Genomic DNA, 13,210 nt, shown 5'->3' on the forward strand with positions numbered 1-13,210 from the left:
TTGAATTACAAAGAAATGCAGAACAGGAAATTTATGCCCCACCATGGTTTCCTAGTTAGTTTAATTTTGAGTGCAAGTAGCTATGGCCTTACTTTGTCATTTCATATCAATTTAAATTTTTTTGGGTAAATATATCAATTTAAATCAAACCGTGTGATTTGTCATGTAAAGCAAAATGAAGATTTGAAAGACAACTATAAGGTTCACTCATAGCCTCAACATATATAGCTCAAGGAAAAAATGATTCTTTGGGCCGTCATGGTAGGGTATGTTAACATGCATATATATCTCTCTCTTTGCTTCACATGAAACAATTGTGTTGCCCTCCTATGTATATGTCATTTTGTTGCATCTCATTGGTGGATTCCCTACAAGGCATGCTTAGAGAATACTTTACTACCTTGATAATTTTAAGGTGCGCCCAAATGTGATATGAACGTGTCCATACAATGTTTTGACTACAATGTATCCATAGAACTTTAAATCCAAACAAACTATCACCTTACAGACATTGACCATGTAGAAAGCTTCTGTACATTGTTATTTTTAAAGACATTTCCTCTTATTATTATTTTTTGGTTTTATTTTTTACAACCTAAAAGAGTGTAGATCTCATAAATCATAGCTTCTTAAATAAATAAATAATGGAGATGAGATCTGGTGGAGAGGTGACACGGGGTGCAAGCAATCCGACGGCTAAGGATGAAACTCGGATTTGGGTTTCAAAAGGTATGATTTTCGAATCAAAATCAAAATCATCTCCCTTTCAAACCCTTCTCTCTCTTCGTTTCTGTTCAGCGGCTTTGAATCTAAAGTGAATCCCTCCTCTCTTCTCCCTCTTTTTTCACTTATGCTGTGTTCAGTGGTCAAGAATTGTATAGATTTTTTTTTTTTTCAATTTTAAATTGAATAAAAAAATAGACACATGCATCAATCAATTATAGCCTTAGGAGAAAGTGATTTCAATGGAGGAATGCAATTCTTATTTTTAAACAAGGGCCAATGGGAGTGTATGGAAAAACATCCGCATAGATGTCAATTTCCCTTTTAGGAGCGGATTAATCATTTCCCGTCTCATGTGTCTAGGCACAAACACTACATGTGTTGAAGTATAATTATTAATTTTGATAAATATTTAAAGTACAAAATATGAAAGAAAGAGCAGAGATCTCAATCATATTCAATGTATTAAAGGTGATAATGATAGTGTTTGTGAAGGATGAGGACATAAAGAGGAAATGAGATGAATATTTTTATGACTTACTTAATGGAGACATTGGGTTGTAAATCAAACTTAATTTCTCGGTCTTTAATGTTAAAATCTTGTTGTGTTACACCTCTCAACTATAACTGTTTTGTCTTGGTAGTTAATAGTTACTTTGATAATGATACTTGTACGTTTGGAGCAAGCTGACTGCCCTTAATGAGAGGGTTGACAGTTATATGGAGATCCTTGTGTTGCACCAGCCCTTCTTTGGTGAATATAGACGGGTATTGAAGGCATTTCATATTTGCCACAGGAAGTATATGAATGCGGCTATGAAAAGTTCATGCCTTTGTCTATACTTACAAATCCATGGAGTGGTTTCTTATTAATGACAAGGGTTATTGTACAGGAAAAGCAATTTTTGACCACAGTTTTGGGTGGCGGTATTTTTTTTTTCATCTTTGAATATAATATATTGTCACGGAAAAAAATAAATATTACCATAAAATTATTTTGAATGACGATAAAACTTATACTGTCACCATAAAAAAATATTTATTATGACAATAAAAAACTATCATCATTTTTTAATTTAAAATCATGATATAAATAAAATTATCACCAAATATTATTTTCAAAAATGATAAATATATCTGTCATCCTTTATAAATTTACCATGATCGGAAATTATTGTCACAGAATATTTAATTATTGAATCCAATTAATAAGAATGTGATAAAATTGAACGACGTCAAAATTTATTGTCTCGAACGAAATTTAGGATGACAAAATACATACGAACCGTCACCCAAAAAGAGGAATTTTAGTTTTCGCCGCTTAATTCACTATATTGCCACACTCCCTCCACCTTCCCGCTATTATCTCTCTCCCCAAATCTCCCTCTTGCTCTCGAACTCTTTCTCAGAATTAACCGTGATCCATACACTAACCTCCACGCTCTCTCTCTCTCTCTCTCTCGCTCTCAAACTTTTTCTCAAAAGTGAGAACCGTAACCTCCATTCCTCTCTCAAAATCTTTGTCCATCCTATTACTCTCTCTCTCTCACGAATTACCCTAACCTTCTGGTATTCTTTTGAAAGGTTGCTTTGCATCTGTGGTTCTCGTCGGAAGCGAGGGTACGGACAACATAGCTGTTGGTGATTTTCTCTCTCTTTTATGGGTGTTATCCTTTGATGGCAGAAATTATCTCAAAGGATACAACATTGTTTATATTGAAGGTTTAGAAATTAGTTGATCTCTCTCTCTCTCTCTCTGTCTCTCATTTTTTTTTTCCAGAGGGCAAAACGGCTATTGTCGAGGAAGTTCTGGTTCTGGTCGAAGCCATCAAGGACGGATTGATGAAAGGGAAGGAATTCGCAGTCTTAACGCTTCTGCAACTCTGTATGTTCGGAACAAGGGTTTGCTTGTAAGGGAAGGTGGAATCCCTCCGTTGGTCGCTCTCTCACAGTCAGGAAGTGCCCGAGCGAAGCACAAGGTAAGAATTATAGTTTGGGGCTTGGGATACAAATCTGCGCTTTTCTTACCCTCTATTAGGGTTCTACCTACTGAAATCATGGTAGCAAATAGAGATTGAAACTTGAAAGGCTTAGAGGTTATATGCCTAATTTGATTTCCTCCATCTCTCCCGAACTACACAATGGACATACCCCATGAGTTGGTGATTGTTTTTGTATCACATCTGCAATTGTTACAGAGTGGTAGAGAATTAGAGATGAGATTATGTTCTTGCAACCAATTTAAATAATTCTTGCCTGTGTAGCTCACAGAATCCTTGTTTTCTTCCTCTTCTAATTCTCAGGTGAGTTGATTCTAACTTTGAGTTTGGTTGTGCGACTCCACAGGCTGAAACATTACTTGGTTATCTGAGAGAACCAAGGCAAGAGGCATCCTCTTCTAATCCTGTGGAGAGGTAATGAAATTTCAGCAGTGGGTAATTGTGTTCTTAACTGTGTACATAGCTGAGTAAGTGTTCTGATAATGGTTTTGTTTGTGCAGTCTGTAAACCATGGACTGACTTGTGGGGTCATCTAAACTAAAGATTTTGATCGTGCATGTCTTGGTGGTTTCAAAATGGATTTAGTTTGTGATCCTGGGTTTTGTTTTGTTTTGTTTGGGAGAGCCAAATTTCTACTAAAACACACAAAAGAGTTTTGATTGAGGCCTTTCAATAGTATCTAGTAGGGAAGTAGTGAGTGTGAGATAGAACTGGAAGAAGGGGGCTTGAGTTATATTTCTGACAGACTGTGTTGAGTGTGTTGGGGCGGTGTGATATAATCATGTAAATGGTCCAATGAAACCTTAACTACATTTATAAATGTGTTGGGTGACTTGTGTCTTTCTGATGATCTATCCTTTCTCGTTGACCAGATGATTGGATCCTCATCCTATCCATAACATTAACATTGAAGGGCACCTCTCTCTCTGTTTTTTGCATCTTTGTTTCATGTGTGCACCATCATGTGATTTGTTTGGGTTATGGCTTTATCTATGATCTCTACATTGATTTTGTTATTTGATAAAACTACAGAGTTACATTGTGTTTCTTTTTTTTCTTCGAAGGTTCTCTTATATTTTGTGATCAAGTACAGTCATCCTTTTTCAATACATGCATTGTGATATATCAGTTCTGGTTTTAGAGATATATTGTAGTTTCTAATGGGTGTCTACTGATTAATATCATAATTAACTTATCTTCTGAAATCTGTTGGTATAGTACTGGTACTGAATTCTGTCCAAGTTGAACTTTCCTCATTAAACTAGGATTCTTTAATATCTTCTATTTCAACCATCAGAAACTACGGAGGTTTTACTGCGGTATGCATCCTGATTAATAGACCACTTGGTTTTCTTTTGAGCCAATTATGACTTTTAGTTATTGAAGTGACTGAAGTTCTCTGTTTAAGCAATCCTTGCTTGGATTGGATTTAATCAAAGCTCAGAAATCTATCCATTAGATTAATCTAAGATTTTAATATCATGTTTCTTCACCAAACTAGCATTCGACCAAGGTTTGGTCGAAATCTGAGTTTATAGATTGGTTTGGTGGGATTTCTCTTGAATTCTAGGGTTTTCTCTTGAATTCTAGAATATTTATTGATTTGTTTGTTGCTGCTTTTGCAAACCTAGTCTTCAGGTGACTGGGAACCACATTATAATCTTTACATTGGGCTGGAGGTTGCTTCGATGTCAATGATGATGCGATGGCCATATTTGGGTGATAGAAGAAGTGCATGGAATTAGGATTTATTAGAAGCAAATAGAATTTATTCTAACATATAAGATTTACATCTTGTGTATTGTATACAAGTCTATATGTATGCTACTCTGTACCACATCACATACAAGTTCCATTCTACCACTCTTGAGCTAAGTAATCTGATTGCTTAAAGACTCAACTACTTTGGAACTATAACAGTTAATTCAGCCTTAGATTGAGACACTATTGGGAATTCCTCTTCCAGTTAGCCAACCAATACCAAAATAATTGGAAGTGTCTGCATAGAGCAATGTGTATGGGATCAAGACATGCCCTATTTGATTCCTCAATCTTTTGTCATTGTTCATCTCTATAATTCTATTCTCAATCTTTACTAGCCTCTTTCCAAATTCTTCAAAAGCTTCCAATGGTTCTGTATCTGATGTCCGGTTTGGAGTGTCCCTTTGCCCAAGATAGACCTTATCAGAAGAATGTGTGGAACCGGTTATGAATCTGATGTCCTGCTTCCAAATTCTTCAAAAGCTTTCAATCGGGGCATGTGTATGTAACTTGCAACCAGAATAAGAATATCATTAATTAAACTGTTATGAATCAAATTCTTATCGCAAATCTTCCAATGTGAAGCATTTAATTTCCAGTGACTGATAAGCTGGTGAACAATAGAGTCATTCACAGTTGCGTAAGCTTTATCCAGTTGCCTTACTGAGGCCTGAACACCTTCTTCAGCAGGGGTGAAGACCTTACTAATTGCACCATATTCATCACCATCTGGATGTGGCAGACTCAACTCAATTGCCGGTGGCTTCAAGGTCCCATACTTTCATCCTCTTTCAAGAAGAGGAGTGTTCTGGTTGCATGGGTCTTTGTGGTAGTGGTGTGTATACACCTTAGATATGGCATTTCTTTCTTTGGCTAAAAGAGGACAATTTCCATGGGTTCATTAAAGTGAAAGAAAGACACAGAAACAGAGGAATACATTGTAGCCTATTCCTTTCATGGCTCATGCAATTGAACCTTCCAATTGTCATTATCTTGTTGGACAGTTCTTGTAGAATAATTCCCACATATATCTTAATCTTTTTACTATTTCTTAAAATTATTTTCCTTTTTGTAGGAATTGGAATCATAAGTATCAAGTTTGTGCTGGCCATAAGACAACCCAGTTCCTGATTCACACTGAATCAAAGATCAAACTACAAATAATCACCAAAACACCAGATCTACCCAATTGATCCTTTTTTGTTTTCCTGTTTACAGGCCAAAGATCAGTAAAGATTGAAAGAGCAGTGTTATCAATACCTGCTGGATTAGAGGAAAGATTTTGGTAATCCATAAAAGGATCAGTGCTTCCTTTTACTTTAAGAATACTATCCCTGAAATTTCTCTCCAGTCAAATACTAGTGGATGATATGATCAAGAATAAAGTTTTAAGTCTTTTTAGGCACACCGTGTCAGGTGTGGCAAGGAGGAGATCATTGATCAGGGTTTGGTTAGAAAGATGGAAATCCAAGTTTCCAGGAACAAGATTTTGATAAATTAAAGATATACTCTTTTTTTCTTTGGTAGTGTAAATTTTTTATGACTTTGACAAGTTTTGGATGTGATACTGGCTTGACTAGATATTAGTGATCGATAATAATATATTGATATCTTGATTACGTAAAATATATGTTCTTTTTTTACTTTGGTAGTGTAAATTTTTTTTTCCTAATTTCATTCATGATTTATAATGGCAGGTACAATCCTACGTAGCTGCACAACTTTAAGGATCAATATTAGCAATTACTATATATTTGGCATTGAGAAGAGGGATTTTTTTGGGTTGGCACCAATAGGTTCAGACAACTGAGCATTTGGGATGGAGTTTTTTTTTTTTGTCATTGCTTTTTGTACTATGTTTGTAGAAAATGTAATGAAACATATGGATTTATGATTGTATACATTTTAATTTTTAAAAGTTGAATGAAAACAATGAAATCTTATGTCCTATGGATGTGTCATTGATATATCTTTTTATGAAATGAAGAATGCATTCAGATATAAAAAATGAGCTATGGAGATGGTAAAAAAAAAACCGTCACTAAAAATATAACTCAAGGAGACGATAAAAAATAAGTCACTTAAAATGCATATCCTTACGGTAGCTTTTTTACTGTAGCCCATTTTCAACTATGGCATTATGGGCTACGAAATGGCCATAGATAAAATTTTTGTCACCTTTATTTTGGTGACGGATATATATTTTCGGAGACACTTTTTTACCATCACTAAAAATGACTTTTCTTGTAGTTATTGTACAGGGTCATGTCACCTAGCCTTCATCTTTCAAGGAGCTCAGAGTATGCATAGTTTGATTTAGTCTTACTCAGATATGGATTAGTTCTCATAAAAAAAGAAAAGATATGTACCAGTTGGTTTTTGTTTCTAGTTTTTTGGATGCTTGAATCTATGAAAGCTAGAGGTGGATCACCACGAAAGGTTGAAGCGTCCAGCATATCCAAGGGGATAAGGTTTGTCAAGCGATAGGTTTTTGAAGGGTTTTGATCATCTTGTAGGATTATGGATGCTTTGGCAAAGGATTGGAGGATTTCAAAACCCATGTGAAATTAATCTTTTGGCTGATTTAATTTTAGTTTCTTTATGAGAATGGATAATGTTTAGGTAGAGGTGGATCACAAATTTACTTGCTTTTCAGGAAGTGTGGCCGTGAATTCCTGTTGACTCCTCCGTGGGTCAGTTTTTGGCCCTTGTGTGTATTTAGTCAATTACACAATATCCAATAAACCCTTGAATCCCCCCCCAACCCTACAAAAAAAAAAGAAAAAATCTCATATAATGTTAGATTCTAATTGAAAAGTTCGAATCGTTACATGGATATACACCACAAGTACATGAAGAAACTAAAATAGGTGAACGTCGGAGTTTAAGAACCATGTCTCAATTTGGAACCCTACCTGACTGACCATTTCATGGTAACAATTCAAAAATGTTCAAAAAATTCAATTGCTTGAACTGTCAAGAATAAAAAATAGGGTATTAAGAAACAGAAAGAACCCCCATAAATGACTTACCATAGAGTCACAATAAGCCATCAAATTTGAAATGCGACTATGATCAGGCATCACGTAAGTATACATTGCAAGTGAGTCCATCCAAGACTTTCACATACCTGGCTTTGATCAAGACAAAACTTTTGAGGCAAGTCTGCTCAGGTACACCAGAATCGCTTCACTTCCTAAAATAACTTGTACCAAACTTATCAAACTCAACAAAAGCACTGAAGTAACACCAGCAGGGTGAATGTTTCCCTCAGCTTCATGCAAGATTCACCAACCAGTGAACTTTCTATTTTCCCCCTGATATACCAACTAGGCAATGCTTATGCACTTTCTAGCTGAACTAAGGGCCACCACATTGGTCCAGCTCTGAAAGCAAGCAGCTTCAGCCTTGTCACAGGGGATTGTTATCAATCAGGCAAAGTTGGGTCTTGGCCAGCTTAACAATGATATGAAAAGGAACATTTCTTCTCCGTAGCAGCATCAGGCATCTCGTTCCACAAATAGTGTGACCATCAAATGAAGGGAACCAGATTCTCAAAGCCTATAAACACGTCCCTGATTCCTCATCAAAAGCATCTGGATAATTAGGAAACTTAGACAAAACAAACTTAACAAAACTGAAGTCGTCATCTTCATTTTCTGATACTTTTTCTTTCCTTCCTCTCTTTTAATCTCATGGAAGAAAACTCCCCATAGAAACCAATCCAACCTCTGTTAAGTCAAGCCAAAAACCCCGTCTTTGAAAAAAGTAAAGAATGTTATAAACTTTAAACATAGAAAAACAACACAAATATTCCTCCTAACAATAAACAAACTAATCCGACAGCTTTCTCCTGGGCCCTCTAAACTCAGGAGGCTCACACTGTTGTCTAGAAAGGAACAAAGCATCCTCAACAAAGACTCCAGAAGTTTACAGTACATGCAAAAACCTCAGGTATCGTCAACCTGTGAGTGAAACACAAAGCTCGGGAATGTAGTAGTGATGTCCCTGTTCATGGAAAATGACAGTCAGTATCTAGGCACCATACATATGAGATTTTTTTTTTTTTTTGAAGGAAAAACTAATCAATTAACGTATTCACAAGAACTTCACACTTTCTTATTAGGCATCAAAAAGCGTAGTAAGATCAGCCAAGGTGCTAGATGACAAGTAAGCTAATGCAAGAATTGGCAGATTTCACTTGCACTTGGGGCATTATCCTATCCTGTTACTATCCCTTGGGCCTTGGAGCTGTCCCTTCATACCGTAATAAATGTTCATGTAGCTATCTCTTTCATTGTATCAAAATTTTGTTACTTGAAGTAAACCAACACCTCTCATAGGCGATACTTTGTGAGTTTGTGTTGCACATAACTCAAGATATCTGCTTCTTAAGGATCTCTGGTAAAATAGAGAGGATGAAAATAGGCAATGCAATCCAAATCATGTGCCCGATTAGATCATCAAGAGGGTGGATCAACTCAATCTTTCCCTTCTCAATCTTATGTATGAGTGAGCTGAAAAGAGAAACTAAAAGTAAACATTACTCAAGAAATGAAAAAATCACCTCAAAACACTAGGACAGTTTTTGGACAGTGTGTTTGGCTGTAACTCTTCATTCTTATAAAAATGAGATTCTAGAAAACCCAGATCGAAAATCTCACAAACTCCAAACCAGATAAGACGGGGAAAAAAATCACACGAAAAGAGCTTAAATTTTTTTGCCGAGAAATCATACTCTATGTGATGCGGATCCGGATTCCAAGGACTGAAATCGGATCGCTTAGAGCCCACTAGAATGGCTAAAAATCCCAATTTAATAGTTGGGTGGCAATTTTGTAATTAAACTAAACTTAAAACATTAGCGAGTGGCTCAATCGACTAGTAAAAGGGGTAGTTCAGGAATTACAAATAAAGCTAGGACAAAAAAAAGAATAGTAAGCAAAGGAGGGGCAATATTGTCAAACCAGGGAATGAGATGACCTAAACAGCCCACGATTCAGTCTTCCTCTTCCTTGGACGACCTGTAAAGGAAGGAAGAGCAGCAGCTTGCGATGGAGGAATCTCCTTCAACTCTTCTCTGTTAGACCTGAAATTTCAGGCATAAGGTCTCAAGAGGTGGCTCACCCACCCACATGAAAGCTGCTCAGGTCGGCAGGCTGGAAAGATGAAAGAAGACCCTGAGTTAGAAGCTGGCGGTAGAGACTCTTGCTGCCCCAGTTGCAGGTTTTGATTAGCCAAACCGAAAGGGAGTTTTGAGCTGAACTTCAAGGAGTTTTGTCACCCAATAGAGACCTGCCTTTACTCAAAGTTTCAACCCAAACAGACATTGTATGAAAGATATCGATCCACTTCATGATGTTCTTAATTGCCGCCCAGAACAAAGTAATCCCAGGCAAGGAAAGTATATATCAGCGAAATAGGGGAAAGGACTGTAAAGAAGAAGAAGATGAGAAGAGAGAGAAAAGGGATTTCAGGGGGAGTTAGAGAGAAGAGAACAACTCACGGTTTCAAAACCAAAAAAACTCAGATAAAATTTCTATCCTTCAAAATCTAAAACTTCTCCATCGTCTACATATCCAATATAAAGAAAAAATCAAACAATTAATGGCAACTACTGAAAAGGAAACTATTCTATAATTAGAAGCTAGCTAAATTCAAAGGAAATTGTTTCTAAAACAAAAGAAAATCAAATCAAATCAAAGATATATATATATATATATATATATATATTCCTAAGTCCTTCGGCCAACTGCATCCCTATGACTGGAGAAATTATGCTCCGGTGTTGAAAGGGCCTGATAAATCAGAGATTCATATCCAGGCGAGTGAAACCGGAGACTCAGTATACCAAGGTTTCAAGAATTTGATTGCCTGAACCGTAGAAAACAATCAAGATCCAGACAAGAGGCTGCCTTGCCTTACCAAATTTCTTCCAAACCCTACTCTGCTTCAAAAACCAGAACAGAGATGCTATGAAATCATTTAAAAGAAAAATATTGAACCTTGAAAAATCAAGAGCACTTTAAAGAAAGAAAGAGTTCAAACTCAAGTAGACCAACAGAAATCCATATGCGAGAGTATCCATAGCCTATTGGGTGAAGTTGATCCATGGTTTAGGATTTGAGTTTAAGCTTGGGCTCAAGCTCTAGGTTATGAAAACAGTTATTTTCTGAATGATTCTGAAAGAAAATACATACTTTACAGGACTTAATAGTAGCGAGTCATCAATACTCGCTCAATGGATAGAACCATCTTGGGCAAACTATAATTGCTTCTTCAATCAAATATAAAGATTATCAAAAATATCCTTAGAAATAAAATTTCTCCAGAATATAATAATGTCTTCCTCAGTGTTCCATTGTCAGATAATGTCCTCCTTCATATTATTGATATCGAGCCTCCATGAAACCATATAGCTAACCATATAAATCTAAAGCTTCTTACCCCCTATAAAATGACATGCAGTATTGGTTGAATGACAAGCAATTGGAATGATGAATTAAGACAAAATATGCAGAATGGAAATCTATACTTGACTAATGCACATATATAGAAAAGAAAATAGCTCATATTAAGTTAATATTTACTTGAGATATTGAAGAGTCATATTCTTCAAGAGAGATGGATGTCGTAAAACAAGGCTACGCCACTCTTCCTTGTCAATCTTTCCATCATGTTTTGTATCAGCCTCCTCAAAGGTCTGTAACAGATATAACGCAAGTGAAGTCATCCAAGGTAAATAATGAGAGAGACATGAGACATGAGTCACTCCAATATTATACCTAATCATGATTTGGTAAAACATGTTCAAGAACATTGGTGCATGAATAACATTGATGTAATAAATTATTCCTCAAGGAAGAGTAACATGACACAGATTTTAATTGGTGAACCATGGATCATAGAACATCCATTTCGCAACATCTAACATAATCACAAATAGTTCAACTGTGCAACACTGAGGTTGAATAGTCACTTGCATCCTGCACATTCTCTTTTTTTTATTAATTTAAATTTCATAGCTGCCCTCGCTAATCGAAAGAAAATTCTACATCTATTTCCTTGCTGGAGTATCTTCTGGAACTTGATCTAAGAATCATTACAACTGTGCACTACAAAATATCTAATAGATACTCAAATTCAAGAATGACAAAAAGTTAACATGAGAAGAATCAGCAGCTGAAAGTGCGGACGCCACTAGACCATTATGAATATCAGTAGAGTGATTTGGGGGCACTCGGCTCAGTTGGTGTGTTGAGCTTTAGAGTTTTAAAATATTAAAAATCTGTTTGGTGATGGAGTATAGGTTTTGGCAGTTCTATCATTGCCATTTGTCATTTTGGCAAACTAAGTTATCATAGTGCTTCATATTCTGGTTATTTCTGAATTAGGTAATAAAAGTCAAACTCAGAGTTGAAGTAGATTAAGGCAAGGGTCCAGTCATTTTGGATGCATTTCAGGCATAATCCTTGGGGCAAGACTTTACAAAAGGCCTTGAGGTGCAACAATGAGGTAGGTTAGGTTCATGGGCCATAAGCCACAAAACTCAAGGTGTTTGTGAGGTGCACACCTCAAATGAGGTGTGGGGTTCATCCAAGCAATATTCATGGCATGCCTCATTAACCCCATTATATTGGGTTTATTTTTCAACATATATCCAATGTTATAACAAAACCTGGTCTAAATTAATAAACCACCGAAATCATGTTATGTTGTTCACAATGATTTTTTCTCTATTAAGCTTACACTACAAATTGCTACATGTAACTTTGATACAGAATAGAACAAGATGAATACATAAAGTATCCAAAGGGGAAGGGAGGGGGGGGTGGGGGTGGGGGCGGGGGAGTGCAACAGAGAAAGCACACTATCTTTTAATATGCTCATGAAGCTTGCATTCCACACCTGAGGCTTATGCCTCAATGATGAGCACATTTATGTGTGAAATCTAGGGTAGTAAAACATGCATTTTACATATTTAGAATGGAGCTACCTTGGGTTTTACTCTCTTTTTGCAGGTTTTATATTTTCAAAGCCTTAAGGACTATCGGACGCTATATCTTCAATTTTACACATAAAAAGGTCCTATTTCTTTTCATGGTTGCGAAGAGGACGAAATTCTGAGCAAGATGGACATGTTCAATTAAAAGTACACATTCGTTTGGTCACCCGTACAAATGATTATTCTTTTCGGGCCAGAAAAAGAATAATGGATTAGAACTGAACCGAGATGCAGAACCAGCCCGTTTGCAATTGTCCCAGAGGTACAAGGAATACTCCAAATGCCAAGAAGGATCGATGGACCACATCCTTAAGTGATTAAAGATTTGTTTTTAGTAACAACAACTACCTAGCTTAGTTGGTGAGCTATGGTGTACAAAATTCCCTTGTTCACCAAGAGGTCTCAAGTTCAAATCTCATGGTTGTTTTTTTTTAGAGAATTTGTTGAAGATTTCTTGCTTTTCACTCACTTAAAGCACTAAGGGCATGGAGGGGATTTCCACATCAAATTAGAAGCAAGCAAAATCGTGGAAGGGTTCTTGCACAAGAGAAGAAAAAAAAAAAGGAAAGGAAAATCGTGGAAGCAAGAAGAGAAGAAAAAAAAAGGGAGAAATAGAGATTGTCCAAATCTTCTCTCTCCTCCACATCATCACCAAAGATTGTCCAAATCACACAAAGGAAGAAAAAAAAATCGTCCCTAGGAGAGAGAAAAAAAGAAGAAA

General features: G+C 36.3%; 1 protein-coding gene and 1 long non-coding RNA gene across 7 annotated transcripts in view; one reads left to right on the forward strand and one right to left on the reverse strand.

Annotated features, from left to right (window-relative positions):
- The first annotated feature begins 2,039 nt into the window (after positions 1–2,039).
- Positions 2,040–6,432, forward strand: LOC122078206. Of its 6 annotated transcripts, none has more exons than XR_006139993.1 (5): positions 2,040–2,343; positions 2,504–2,702; positions 3,070–3,137; positions 3,224–5,769; positions 6,182–6,432. It is a non-coding gene; the product is annotated as an uncharacterized LOC122078206 (long non-coding RNA). The 6 variants fall into 6 exon arrangements; XR_006139992.1 differs by lacking the exon at positions 3,224–5,769 and having other exon boundaries at positions 2,060–2,207; positions 2,308–2,364; XR_006139994.1 differs by lacking the exon at positions 3,224–5,769 and having other exon boundaries at positions 2,061–2,207; positions 2,308–2,343.
- Positions 6,433–7,273: 841 nt separating this feature from the next.
- The window catches only part of LOC122079907 (calcineurin B-like protein 3), a 9,468-nt gene continuing 3,531 nt past the window's right edge, over positions 7,274–13,210 (reverse strand). The window contains exons 4-5 of the mRNA XM_042646693.1: positions 11,075–11,187; positions 7,274–8,492 (exon numbers count right to left, since the gene is read on the reverse strand). Of these exons, the coding sequence (XP_042502627.1) occupies positions 8,435–8,492; positions 11,075–11,187 (171 nt within the window). The 3' untranslated portion in view covers positions 7,274–8,434. The remainder of the gene's footprint in view (positions 8,493–11,074; positions 11,188–13,210) is intronic.

Source organism: Macadamia integrifolia, chromosome 5 (assembly GCF_013358625.1).
Source record: "Macadamia integrifolia cultivar HAES 741 chromosome 5, SCU_Mint_v3, whole genome shotgun sequence".
Taxonomy (NCBI): domain Eukaryota; kingdom Viridiplantae; phylum Streptophyta; class Magnoliopsida; order Proteales; family Proteaceae; genus Macadamia; species Macadamia integrifolia.